This window comes from Sciurus carolinensis, chromosome 3 (genome assembly GCF_902686445.1).
Source record: "Sciurus carolinensis chromosome 3, mSciCar1.2, whole genome shotgun sequence".
Lineage (NCBI taxonomy): Eukaryota > Metazoa > Chordata > Mammalia > Rodentia > Sciuridae > Sciurus > Sciurus carolinensis.
This window is the reverse complement of record NC_062215.1, coordinates 127,052,781-127,065,824: the sequence shown is the minus strand read 5'-3', so window position 1 is coordinate 127,065,824 and position 13,044 is coordinate 127,052,781. Positions and strand designations below refer to the sequence as shown.

The window sequence follows — 13,044 nt, the reverse complement described above, 5'->3', positions numbered from 1 at the left end:
GAGGGGCTAGCATTAGGTTTAGGGTTAGGTTTAGAGTTAGGCTAAGGAGAGCGGCAAGAATGAAGGAAAGAAGGACTGTGTAGAGGGAAAAGAGGGGTGGGAGGGGTGGGGGGAGGGGAAAAATAATAAACATCATTACCCTATGTAAATGGAAAAAAAAAAAAGAATATTTTATAACTTACCATCAGCAGCCCCAGGGGAAATACATGACTAGTTCACAATTGTTAGTGACTAAAAACAATGTGTATCTCTCATGAGATTTTAAAAGACAGTGCTGGAGAAGGTAACATCTTAAGTCAAAATACAAACTTTACCAGGTTGGAAGATACGTGCCACAGCAGTAAGGGGAGAGTTAATCTGGGAACCAGTGTTCCTTTTGCTAAACACAAAGACCTGCATGCTATTATTCTGCTTCTTAGTTGTTATACTTTATTTTCTGTAGCTGATGATAATTATTTGACTTACATAATAAGCCATATTTATACACACACACACACATATATATGTGTGTGTATATATATTTGTTTCTTTTTTTTTGGTATTAGGAATTGAACCCAGGACCACTTAACCACTGAATCATATCTCCAGCCCTTTTTATGTTTTGAGATAGGGTCTGGCTAAGTTGCTGAGGCTGGTTTAAACTTGTGATCCTCCTGCCTCAGACTCCCCAGTTGCTCTGATTACAGGTAGACACCACCATGCCTGGCTTCATAATTTAATTAGAAAAAAAAAAAAAGAGAGAGAGACTCAAATCTGAATTGGCCTGTGATGCTTTGATCAGTAGAGATCAGTGGAAGTGACACAGTGCCACTTCTACAGCTGGCCTTGAAGAGGACCACAGCTTCTACTGTCAATCTCTTGGAACCCTAAACTGTCATGAATAGGAAGAAGGGCCTTCCCACTGTCCTGCCAACATGCCAGTCACATGAAGAAAACGATTTGGGGTTTTTCAGTCCAGACCAGTCTGTGGATGAACACCACCAAGTGAGCCTAGTCGATGACACATGGCACCCAAGCTGAGCCCTACCTCAATTCCTGGACCCCAATCGTAAAATATAACAAATGAATAATAAAAGAGAAACGAATCAATAAGCAAGAAAGACTCATATCAGATCTATTTTTTCCTTGCTAAGGATAACAGATAAACGTCTTAAAAGAGAGCTGAGAGACATTGAAAATAAAAAGGTGTTGAGTAGCAGCATTCTGCTGGCCTGCTTAGAGGTCCCTTTGCCTTTCTTCCTCTCACCACCCCAATGACACCTTATTCTGTCAAAACTGAAACCCGTGATGTGTGTTCTCTCAACAGGCAGGCAGCACAGCCTGCTGCCTTCTGTGTAAATGACGCCACCCACCATAAAAAACCATTCTGTCATTATCACTAGACAAAAACAAAAAAATAAATCTTTTATCAAACAACTTACATCAAAGGAGAGACTTTCTTTAAAGGGCACATTATATTTGTTGTTACCTTTCTGTGCAATTAGACAAAATTCTTCTTGCAGCTTTGTATAATCTGTTGAACTTTCCAGAGGGTCAGTGAGGTGGCTGGGGGGAGTCTGAAATTCAATATCTGCACAAAGGTTGGGGTTGGAGGAATGCAAGCGAACTGGTGACATGGTGGCACTGAAAGGAACCTGAAAGGGGAAGATACAAATTATTAAAGAGCAACGGTGCACTGTTCCACCTGCTCCTACAGAGAGAAGCTCCCCCTGGTCTTCAAAATAATAGATTCTTCTCTGATGACACACTCAGAGACACTCAGTACTCATTTATTTTACAGGTAGTTGCGTTGGGAAGCGGGAGTCTTGTTTCCCAGAGTTAATTTAGAACTGTCATGGGCTCACCGGTTTTTCACTGTTTCAGAGAGAGATGACTACAGAATGAGAGCAAGAAGAGGCATAACCTCAGATAAGCTTCAACTCGGAACCCACACTGGTACCTAAAATATAGCTGGCAGAAAACTGTAACCTGAACTGAGTACGAGGGTTTCTCACTCCTCTCTGAGCTGGGAGTAAAAACTTACTAAATATATAAAAATGCGAGAGATGTGTAAAGGAAAGATTCATTTGCTCCATAGCCCTTAGACAACATGCAAATCAAGTTTTGTAGAAAATACAATAATGGCTTAAAGACACTCAATTATTTTTGAAATGGATTTATTAAAATGTATATTAGTAAATAGAATTTTCATAAATCACTGTGGTTTACCTTTGTATGTTACATATAATTATGTTTTATATATATATATATATATATATATATATATATATGAACATGGCTTTTGAACAGACCAATCTTAAAAAGCAGTATGTAGAAAAAGTCATATTACTATAGATTTTTCCAAAAGGTTACGGTGCTTACCTGCCCAGGTTGGATCTGGACTGGACTTGAGACAGGTAGAGTCAAAGCACTTTTCCTCCCCCCACTTCAAGAAGATGCTTCCTGAGCATCACAAATGCTGTAGGCCAATCATTCTTGAAAATACCAATTTCTCTTGCAGCCATATAACAAGTAACTTCTAGCTAAATCTACTGCTCAGAAGTTCATTCAGTTGTCCTCAGGAACCATACTCTAGACTCTACCACAAGCTGACTTTTATAAAATTGAAAGGATGATTCCTACTCCTTTACAGGAAATATACCAGGGGAGGAAGAAACCAGTACTTTCTATGATGTGCATATTATTTCAGAAACATTTCTTTGTAAATTTTTTTGTTTTTTGATTTAAACTTCTTAACAGATTTGGTGAGCTAGACAGGGCAGGGGAAGAGGGCACGCTCTCTCTCTGAGAGATAGAGGATAGATGGAGGAGGCATAGAGAACCAAAAAACCAGACAGAGGGCCCCTCTGAGGTAACTGTGCCTTGACAGGGAGTTACTTGTCTCAAAAGATATCCAAGGCTTACCAGGGAAGGAAGTGAACATGAAGCTCTCCCTCTAAATTCAGCCAAGGTAAGCTGTTAACATACATGGTCCAAAGCATTCGGTACCTGGAGTTATCGAAGTCACTCTATCTCATCCCTCATGGGAACCTTGGCTACACTGAGCTGGGAGATATCAACAGCTTGTTCATCTTATCAGGCACGAAACTTCTGCCTGTTCCAGATTTGAAACAGAGAAGTGGCAAAGAAACCATTTGAGAAAATAGTGTAATGGGGTTCAAAAATTTGCTGAAATCCTGCCTAGGTTACTTTTATAAGAATACTGGGGTCCCTTGGGGATACCTATGAAGGTATGGGACTTATGTGGAAGAATGTCTAGAGACAGACAAGGGAAATTTAACTGTGGTGATGCTGATTGAGAAAGAGTACTCTACTCATATCCCTTTAGCATGACACACAGAATCCATGGCAAGATTAGTGGAGATCAGGAGGTCAAGGGAAGAGACTGTGGGTTGAAGACATAGGTGAACCAAGAAGTTTTCAGGCTTATGGATACAGCTTCCTGATACAAGGAACTAGAATACTAAGAAAAAAGAATGTGGGTGTTGTTAATAAGGGGTGCATGTGTTGAATATCACAGAAGAGGCTTTATATGCACTCAGAAGCCCTCCATACTCTAAGGACCCACCAGGCTTAGGAGTCCCTTCTGAGTGGGTGGGGAGGGTGTCATGCAAGCAGGGGAGAGTGTGCATGGGGGGGAGGCATTACACAGTGAAAATCCAGCATCCAGTAAGGACCCCACTTGTCCCTGAGATAATGGCCTTTCATATGTTGGAATCAGATGCTGAGAACAAATACATAAGTTACAAATTTATATTTTGGACATAATGGAAGTTTAAATAGGCTATTATAACAGTAAAAGTGGTTTTGGATATTACCCAAGGGAAAAGGAACATAGAATGCTCCATTCAAACTGCAATCAGATGGTTCCCTGGGAAATTGAAAACTAATTTCTATATACTTCTTACTGAAAATGTTTAATATATTGATACCTTTTTTGTTAAAAGAAGTGTGTTGAATGGGTCATTTTAATTGAGGAATTCATGAAATGAAATAGAGAATACAAATTGAGTTGTATTAATCTAAATGAATATCTCTTCACTCTGGGGACAAACTTACTTATTCAGGTTTTTACTCATCAATTTGAGTATTTCAGGATTCAAAAATTTAAATGGTAGATTATTTCTCTGTCGGTGATGGCTAGAATGGGAGTTGCCAACAGCTCTCCATGTGTATGCAATGTTGTATTTGGGTCTTTCTATCCTGCCCTGGAAGGAAATTCCTTTAAGTCCTATAATTCTGGAGTATTTTGTTACAAATAACTGCAGTTTGGAATGGGGCTACTAGGAGTTGCTCTTAATACCTTTCTGTGAAGAAGTCAAAGAAGAAAGGAATTGAGAATGGTACTGCTACCCTGGAGTTTAGCAACAGTCAACATGAAAGAGCACTTGCCAGATTGATTCCCAGCACCACCAAAAGAAAAAAAAAAAAGTGCATGCAAAAGTCTAAAGTAGATACTAAGCAGATCCTAAGTTTATAGGACTTATCGAGTCAGTATAAAAACACCCTGTTTTTGTTATTCTGCATTATGGGTACTGGGATCCTTTAGGGGACTGCTTTGAGACCCTCAGTGATTTTTCACAGGGAGAAGCCAGTGTGTCTCTGTTTCTAACCTGTTCTGTGGGATCTGGCTGATGTTGTGAGTTGGCCATTCTGGGTTCTAGTGCTAAAGGTCAACAAGAATAAATTGTGGAAACATCTCCTTGGATACCCTTTTCTTCGGCACAGTCTCAGTTGCCTGATACCTTGAGTGGGAAAGGAAGGTAAGTGACAGGAATAGTTTGGAAAGGTTCTGGGTGAAAGACACCTATCAGGAGAGGAATGGCTCAAAATGTGTGGGATAACTTCAGTGCTGGGAAGAGACAGGACCAGGCAGACCAGAGCACTAAGAGAAATAGGGGGGCTGAGTCATCAGTGCAGGTCGCTGGGACCAGGGAGAGGGGCTGAGGGTCCTGCTAAGTGTTTCTCTTTAAATATGGCATCCAAGTCACAGTTTCTAGAGCATTTAACATTCCCCCAGGTAATTCCTGAAAATGTTATTAAACTTGCCAGTAACTTTTCTTATTGGACATACTTAGATTATTCTTATGACTTCTGGGACCATCCCTACATTGGAATGTGGACATTAAGACTCTCTTCTTTGAAAAGATTTTTCTCTTCTAGATTTAATTAAAACATATAAACCTATTCTATTCAAATAGGTGGTAATTCCAGTTTTATTATTATTCACTCTACGTATCCGCAATTTAAAAAAATGAACACAGGAAAGACATAATCACTTCTCTGTGTATCATCCCAGAAGGACATTATTTAAGAAAACAGTATTTTCATAAAAAGGCTGACTTTTCCTTCCCACACTATGATGTTCTCTCTAATAATCATTTGAATTTCTTAATTTTGTAAATGAAAAATTACACTTAAGAATTATTTGATTACATATATATCTATTGTCAGAATTTGAATATATATATAACATATTCATTGACTATGAAAGTAACTGCAATAATTCACTTGTTCAAGTGTTCCCAAGACTGTGAATTTAAGAGTCAGTTCCCTAATAAAATCCAAGTCACTGGTTGTTTTAATAATCAAAAGCAATTCTGTACCTCAAACAATGCAGCTCTGCACCTAGATAGAAAGTCAGAGTCAACTACCAATCATAAAGTAGAAAGACAATAATCCTCACACCAGTACCTACTCTCCTACAGTGCAACCAAAATCTTTTCATAGTTTTCAGCAAATCTGGTCTTAAAATATATCTCACCCTTAGCAAGAGCAAGACTGTTCTTAATTCAGGAAATATGTTATAGTCAAAAAACTAATATCCATGATTATCATCAGTTCATTAAATTGTATTTTTAAAAGTTCCCAGCATCTCATAATTCAGCAAACTTATGATTCACTTTCATTCAGAAAAGCATCCTTTTGGTTTTGTTTTGTTTTGAGACAGAGTCTCACTGTGTTGCTCAGGCTGGCCTCCAATTCCTAGGCTCAAGCCATACTCCAGCCTCAACTTCCATGTTTGCTGGGACTACAGGAATGAGGTATGGCATCTCATTTAGCAAAGGGTTCTTCTGTTTAGATATTCTATTCTACATTCTGTATGAATATTCACTACTCTTTGCCTTAACTACCACAATATGTCCTCTACTTCCTTTATATCCATTTCATTTACTTTTAGAAAAAAATAAAACAAAAACCAACCTTTGGCTATAGATTAAACACACCATCTGTTTTTTTTTTTTTTTTTTCATTTCTACACTATATTTTCATGTCAGTATTTCCCCAGAAAACAATTTTCCCTTCCTAAGTGTAATTTGGGTAGCCATTTAGAGATCACATCAAAATTCACCTTTCCTTACCCTCTCATTTCTTTCTCACATCCTTTTCAAATAGTCACATTGCTACAAAAAAAAGCACAATTTATGTCTGTAGTAACATGACTTTTCTTAGAAAAACAGAGATCAGTTAGCAAAGGTTCTCATATCAGTATGATAAAAGAAAATGAAACAAAACCAAAAGCAGTTATCATTAAGGAAAACCCCCCACCATAGGGCACTATACTCAGCTTGGCAAACTTGAGTTCAAATCATTTCTTACACTGACAGGAGAAGTAAAAGAATTGGATTCTGTAATATTTCTCCTTGCAAAAATGAACACCTGTGTCTGACTCCTGGCATTCAAAGACAGCCAGAGAACTCGTGAAAGCTATGCCGACACGAGTGGGCTCCGGTGGAGGCCACGGCACACAGGCGGCACTGTCAGAACAGGAGGTTACCCTTGTACAGTTTCTCATTCTTATTAGACTTGCACTCAAGATTGAAATCCACTCACTGTTGTAGCCACTGCTGCTGCTAGCCTCTGCCGGCGCCGAGTTGTGCTGAACTGGCCCTTCGCGGGTGGCCCTTCCTGACAGTGAATGGGAGAAGAGAAGGGGGTAAAAACACAGGATGGAGGGTTGGGGAGGGGAAGGTTGGGGCACGGGGGGGATGAAAGATAATCAGACAAGGGAGATGGAGAATTTTAACTGAAGCTGACTTTTCTTTAAAAACAAAACCAAACAAAAATCTTAGCACTGACAAGAGCTCAAAAGGGCATTCATGCCATAAGAGATGTTCATTATTATTGCAGGTCACCAAAGGGTTAAGTCTATTTGCTGAATATCACCCCTACCTCAAAAGGAGATGGTGGGTTATACGTTGATGCATAGCCTGTGATTTTAAAGTAAAATAAACTTATTTTATTTTGTCTTATTTTATTCATGTGATATCATATTACATGAAGTCAAAAGGCATTCAATAAATGGTAATAAAGAAAAAATAAGTTCATAAAAAACACATTAAAGAATGTGCAAAGGCTAACATGAACAGATTGTAAGGGGGTCAGGAATATTTTTTTCTTGCTGAGAGAAAAAAAAAATAAGGAAGGGGTCCTAGGATTCATCACCTCCACTTAATCCCCTACCATAAAGCTTGCTTGCTGGGACTCAACATAAGGAAGAGCATTGAGATCTTCAAGTTGAGTAATTTTCCAAGGAGGAAGCCAGTCTCCAAAGGATAGGGAAATTTTTAAAAATCTCAAGTTTCTCAAAACTTAAAAATCAGCTTTGAGAAACTGGAAGCATAAGTTTCATTTAGTGATGTGTACCTAAACAGGAACAAGTAGAATTATTTCATTTTTTCCCCTCCTTCTGGTGGATGGGATTAAGGGATAATTATATTTCCTGCTAACCAATCAACTCTACCTTTATATCACAGGCCCCGAGTCTTCAAGGTTGTCAGAAATAATTTTATTTTCAATTAACTGAGGTGTACTTTCTTAGTGTAACCTCATGGTTTAGGTTGAAAAAAGGGCAAGACTGCTTTTGTATGTTAAGAGAGAGAAAAAAATATTTTCAATTCTTATATCTCTGATTTTTAAAAATTTTCCAAATTACATTCAAAATTCTCTTTCCATCTTCACAAATTTTGTATACACATATGTAAGTTACACACATAGATACAAAATTGGTTTTCCATGAAAATTTTTCTATTCATAATACCTTTTAAATGTGCTAAAGGAAGAACTTATTTTTACCCTAGACATAGTTTGAGGATGTATGAGTTCTAAGATAGCTCCATGTAAATAAGAGATCTACCACTATGTATTTCCTGTTATTGTTCATCACCTCCAACATCAAGGCATCTAGTACTTAATTCACGCTACTGACAATACAGGAAACCTAGCACCTCTTTCTTCTATGGCACAATTTAAAAATCATTCCCTTCTTGTCCTCCTCTACTTCATTAAAAACACAGCCAAATTGTTTCTGCATAATGATATTCAGATTTTCATTAGAAGTAAAAGATTTGAAATTTGGGAGACAGGAAGTCCATTTTTTTTTAAAGGTCATCCACCACAGAACATTCTAAGAGACAAGTGTTGAATTCACAAGTTACACAATGAATTCCCAAGGTAAACTACTCCATGGCATCTAGAAGAAATATGGCCATAAAGGTCTAGAATTTAGCCTTTGCATTTGAGTCAAGAGCACAGTCACAACCACCAAAAATAAGCAATCACACACATAGTATAACACGTTCTTCATTTTCACTTTCCTCGGGTCAACTTTTTAAATTTATTTTATATTTCAAAATGATGACTACTACAGAATGCTGAATGCAAAGTCCAGTGACACCACACCAGTAAAAACAACAGCAGGAATAACCACAAGCACTGCCACCACTTGGCAGCCTGGGTTCCTTCACAACAGCCGATGGTTTAGATGCAAACAACGGAGGGAATGGAAATGGGCTGTCACAACCTGAGAGTCACTCAAGTTGGCCACAACAATAATCGTCAGGGGAAGTGAGATGATGATGAACTCACAACAAATACCTGGCATCATTAGATGGAACTTCCACAGTCAAAAACCATTTAAAATAGGATGGGGAGAACTGGGTATTAGGGTGGGGAGAAAGTGGTAGGTATATTCAATCCACTAGAGTAAAGTAAATGCCAGGTCTTTCTGTGGGCAGAAATACTGCTGAGTAATGGCCAGTCATTGCTGGGTCCCCAGGAGGTGTGCATGTTGACAAACATTGTCCCAGTCACAGAAAATGAGCATCCTGAGGGCTCTTGGAAGACCCATGGCTTGGACAAGCAGAAAAGGTTCAGGAGGTACCAAATTCTTCAGCATTTCAGCCTACAAAAACTTCTGTTGAGGAACAAGTAGGGGATTTTGGAAGTGATTAATAGCTTACTGCCACCTGAGGTCTATTTGTTTCTACTTAAAGTAGAACCGTGCTCTCCCGTTTTAAAGGAAAAAATTTTCTTTGAATGTGGGGATAAGAGTCTATCAACTTCCCCTCAGAAATCTAAACAAAAATTACAAGGGTCATGTTGTTTCTGTTTGGCAGAACAAAAACGAAGCAAGACAACATGAGTAAAAGTTTAAAAACAAGTAAACCATTCAAAGATATGGCAGGAACACAAACAGAAAATATTTTCCTGCTGTTTGAACAGTTTCTTCTGATGACTCAAAAAAAAAAAAAAAAAAAAAATCCTTGTAAATTCTCTGTATAGTTTAAACACAGCCTGTGACCAGGAAGAGCATTCACAGCTGCAGTCCGCTTCCTCTGGGAAAGCTGGATTGTCACAGGGCGGTGGTGGGCCTCCCAGCTATAGCAGCCAGCAGCCAGGGGCACTGCCCTCAGGGTTGCTGAGAACCAACCATTCAAGACAGCAGCTGTGAACAGGAATCTAATTTAATTAGAATTTAATTTACCTTTAAAAAAACACGCAAATAATGACTATTCACAAATGGACATGTTCTTATTATGTTAGCTTTCTTCCATTATTGTATTTAAAGGAATGGTTCTTTTATTTCTAAAAATGGTTCTTTTTCCTGGCTAAGAGAACCATCGACACCAAACTTGAAAACACAGCTCTCGCACACACAAATACACACAAACAAACAAAACAAAACAAACAAACAAAACTAAATTATCACAAGCTCAAAACAAATGAAAATGCTAAAGGCAATTTTAGGTGATTTTCTTATGAAATCGTTTGACACATTGGTCCCTACAGTACTAATTTTATAAATAGAAGGGAAAACACAAACAAAATACAGAATAAAAGAACACTAATTGTATTTGTAGGATGTAGAAATCTAAATAAAAAATGGATCTTTCATGTTTATGAAAATTTAAATATCAGATTAGAAAGCAAAGCAACAGTTTGTTATGTACACATTCAGAATTACAATACAAAGAATGTTATTAAAGCAGTTAGAATTAGAGAATTATTCTGTTGATTATTCAGAAGAAATTGAAGAATTCTGAAAAGCAGTTCCTTTTACCTTTTATTAGGATTTAAATTGATTTATAGTATAATAAAAACAAAGTCAAATTGTAAGTCTAATTTTGATTATGCAGGTTAAGAATCATTTAGAATACATAGCTAAGATTAGAATAGTTGATAAGTCTAGTTTGGTGATCTGAAAGTAATGTGATTTAGGATACAAGAGGTTTTAGGCATTTACCATATTTGTATTCACTGCAATACTATGATGCAAGAAGATCTGACTTTAAAAATTTAGAACTACTTATTTCAAATAAAAAAATTTTTAAAAATAAACTTCAATTAAATTTATCATGAGCCATTAAGACTTTAGTTTAGATTTTATAGTTATCATTGCAGGTCCAATAATATCTATTTTGCAGAATCACAGAATTTAGAGTTAAAAGGGAATTCAGAGGTCATTAAATTAAGTCCATCGCTTTACTCAGGAGCAAATGGAAGCCCCCCAAATTTAACAGATGTGCAGAAAATTATACAGCCAGAAAATCACAGTGATCAGACAAAAGCCCAGGCTTGTTGTTTTTATTCTATTGCACCCCCTACTTTTTTTCTTGATAGATAAAAATTTGGACAAAGTTGATACATAAATGGTTCTTTTAAGATCTGACATATATAAATGGATGTTCATTGCAATCCACCAGACAAGATTTTTAAGGTGACTTTTTGTTAAAATAAATTTTAATGGTTCAAAGGTTATAATTAAGAATGAAAATGCTACTTTGAAGGGATATAATTTTACCTTTCTTTCAAATTCTTTCCACTTATGACTAAGCAAGTAAAATAAATAGATTTCCCACTATTTTAGATAAAAAAAAAAAAAAAAAAAACCTCTGCTTCAGAAGCACTGGCTTTCAAGTAGTTAAGCTGCTCTCTCAATTCAATATCTGGGCAAGGATACAGAAAAATGAATGCTTAATGCTTAAAAGTATATGAAAATATGATGGAAGGAAAAGTAAAATCTGTACCTGCAGTTGTATTTTTGTATCTTTGCTGACACTTTTTGTTCTCCAGCGTCTTGTGACCCGCTTGTCTTTCTTTGAAATATCTACACAGTTAGCCTACATTACACAGAGAGTTAAAGGCAACAACGGATTATTAAGTTCGAACAGATGATACAAACACAGACAGAACATAGTTAGTAAGGAATCACTGTTAGAGCCTTGAAGCAAACCAGCCAGGAGAGAAAGGCATCTCATTAAAAGCAGAGAAAAGAACTTAATTGTAAAATGTATTTTCTCTGATATGCAAAATTGAAAGCAGAATTAGAGATCTTCAGCATTTTTTCTGTGAAAAGAGTCTTCATTCTGAAAGTGTCTAAATTTGTATCTTCAAAGCCATTGCTTCTATTGCAACAGAAACTTGGGAAGAATGATCCAGAGATATATTTCTACAGCAGTTTGTTCTGTATTTAAATGTAAAAAACATTAGCGTTATCCTAACACGATATCGCCAAGATTAAAAAATATTAAGAATAACTCCAGAATAGAAACTAGTCTGTATTGTAGTTATTTCCCCTTAAATGTGACCTTGCATAGTCTATGAATATAGAATAATCCAGGAAAGATTAAAGTGTTAAGTGTTTTGCTAGCAGCAGTAATAGGTTTACCTGCATGTCAGTAAAGTTTGGTGCTGACTGAGTTCTCTGAAGTATTTCCAAATTTTGCAGGAGTTTGCTAAGTTCCACAAGGTTAGACTGGCAGTGTGCAAGATCTAATAAAAATCAGAAATAAAAATGTGTTAGAATTGGGCCGCAAATGGTGGTATTTGGTAATAAAAGGGAGTCAATCCATAATATGGCAAATATGATCAGGCAGATATACAGGGTGGTGATACGTGCAAGTGAAAGAAAACACATCTTCTCTGATTTAGAAACTAAAACCATTGATTATTAGGAGATTTCAAAGTTCATTCTTACCAATTAATGGCTTTTAGTGTAGGACCCATTAAAATCTCAAATTGTGTCTCAAATCACTTTCCTTTTCTGATGGCTTTTGTCACATGGGAAATATACTCAAGGGAACTTAACAGTCCTGTGGTTTTATTCTCAGTGCCCTATCTACCTGTTCCTCCAAAATGTTTTAGAAGGTTACTGCCTGGAATTTGGGTGGAATTGCACTCAAATTTAGAAAAACAGAGTGGAATTTAGTTCACTAATAATCTTGCAATGAATGACTTCTTTAAAATCTATCAGAGATGTTATACTAACTAACATTTCATCCCTATGGAAAAAATATGCTCCATATTTAAATATGCTTACATATTTAAGGTCTGGACTGGTTTAAGTTCAGATCTACAAATAGCTGCTTTAAGTATTAGAACTGTAAATTAGATATATAATTCAATAAGGCTTTACATTTTTAGAAATGCAATCAATGAAATATGCAGCCAATGAATAACCAAGAAATGTTCTTACTTTTGAAATGCAACCAATCTCAATATTAGGCACTCTTTGTGACAAATGATCAATATAAAGTTTTGTTTTTTAAGTGTTCTAGAAGATTAAAAAAGGGAGAGTAACTGTGATTTGAGGTCATCAGAACACACGAAAAACAGAGCAGATGGACTGGGGCTGTAGCTCAGTGGCAGAGTGCTTACCTAGCATGTATGAGGCACTGGGTTCAATCCTCAGCACCACATAGAAATAAATAAATAAAATAAAGATATTGTGTCCATCTACATCTTAAAAAAACAAAACAGGGC

General features: G+C 36.8%; 1 protein-coding gene across 10 annotated transcripts in view; it reads right to left on the bottom strand.

Moving 5' to 3' along the window:
* Positions 1 to 13,044, bottom strand: part of Osbpl6 (oxysterol binding protein like 6) — a 198,244-nt gene that overhangs the window by 34,823 nt on the left and 150,377 nt on the right. For 3 of the 10 annotated variants that reach the window (XM_047545029.1, XM_047545030.1, XM_047545035.1), the window contains exons 10-13: positions 11,951 to 12,054; positions 11,310 to 11,402; positions 6,835 to 6,909; positions 1,469 to 1,634 (exon numbers count right to left, since the gene is read on the bottom strand). In XM_047545029.1, the coding sequence (XP_047400985.1) occupies positions 1,469 to 1,634; positions 6,835 to 6,909; positions 11,310 to 11,402; positions 11,951 to 12,054 (438 nt within the window). The remainder of the gene's footprint in view (positions 1 to 1,468; positions 1,635 to 6,834; positions 6,910 to 11,309; positions 11,403 to 11,950; positions 12,055 to 13,044) is intronic. The other 7 variants (XM_047545031.1, XM_047545033.1, XM_047545038.1 and 4 more) reach the window with 3 other exon arrangements.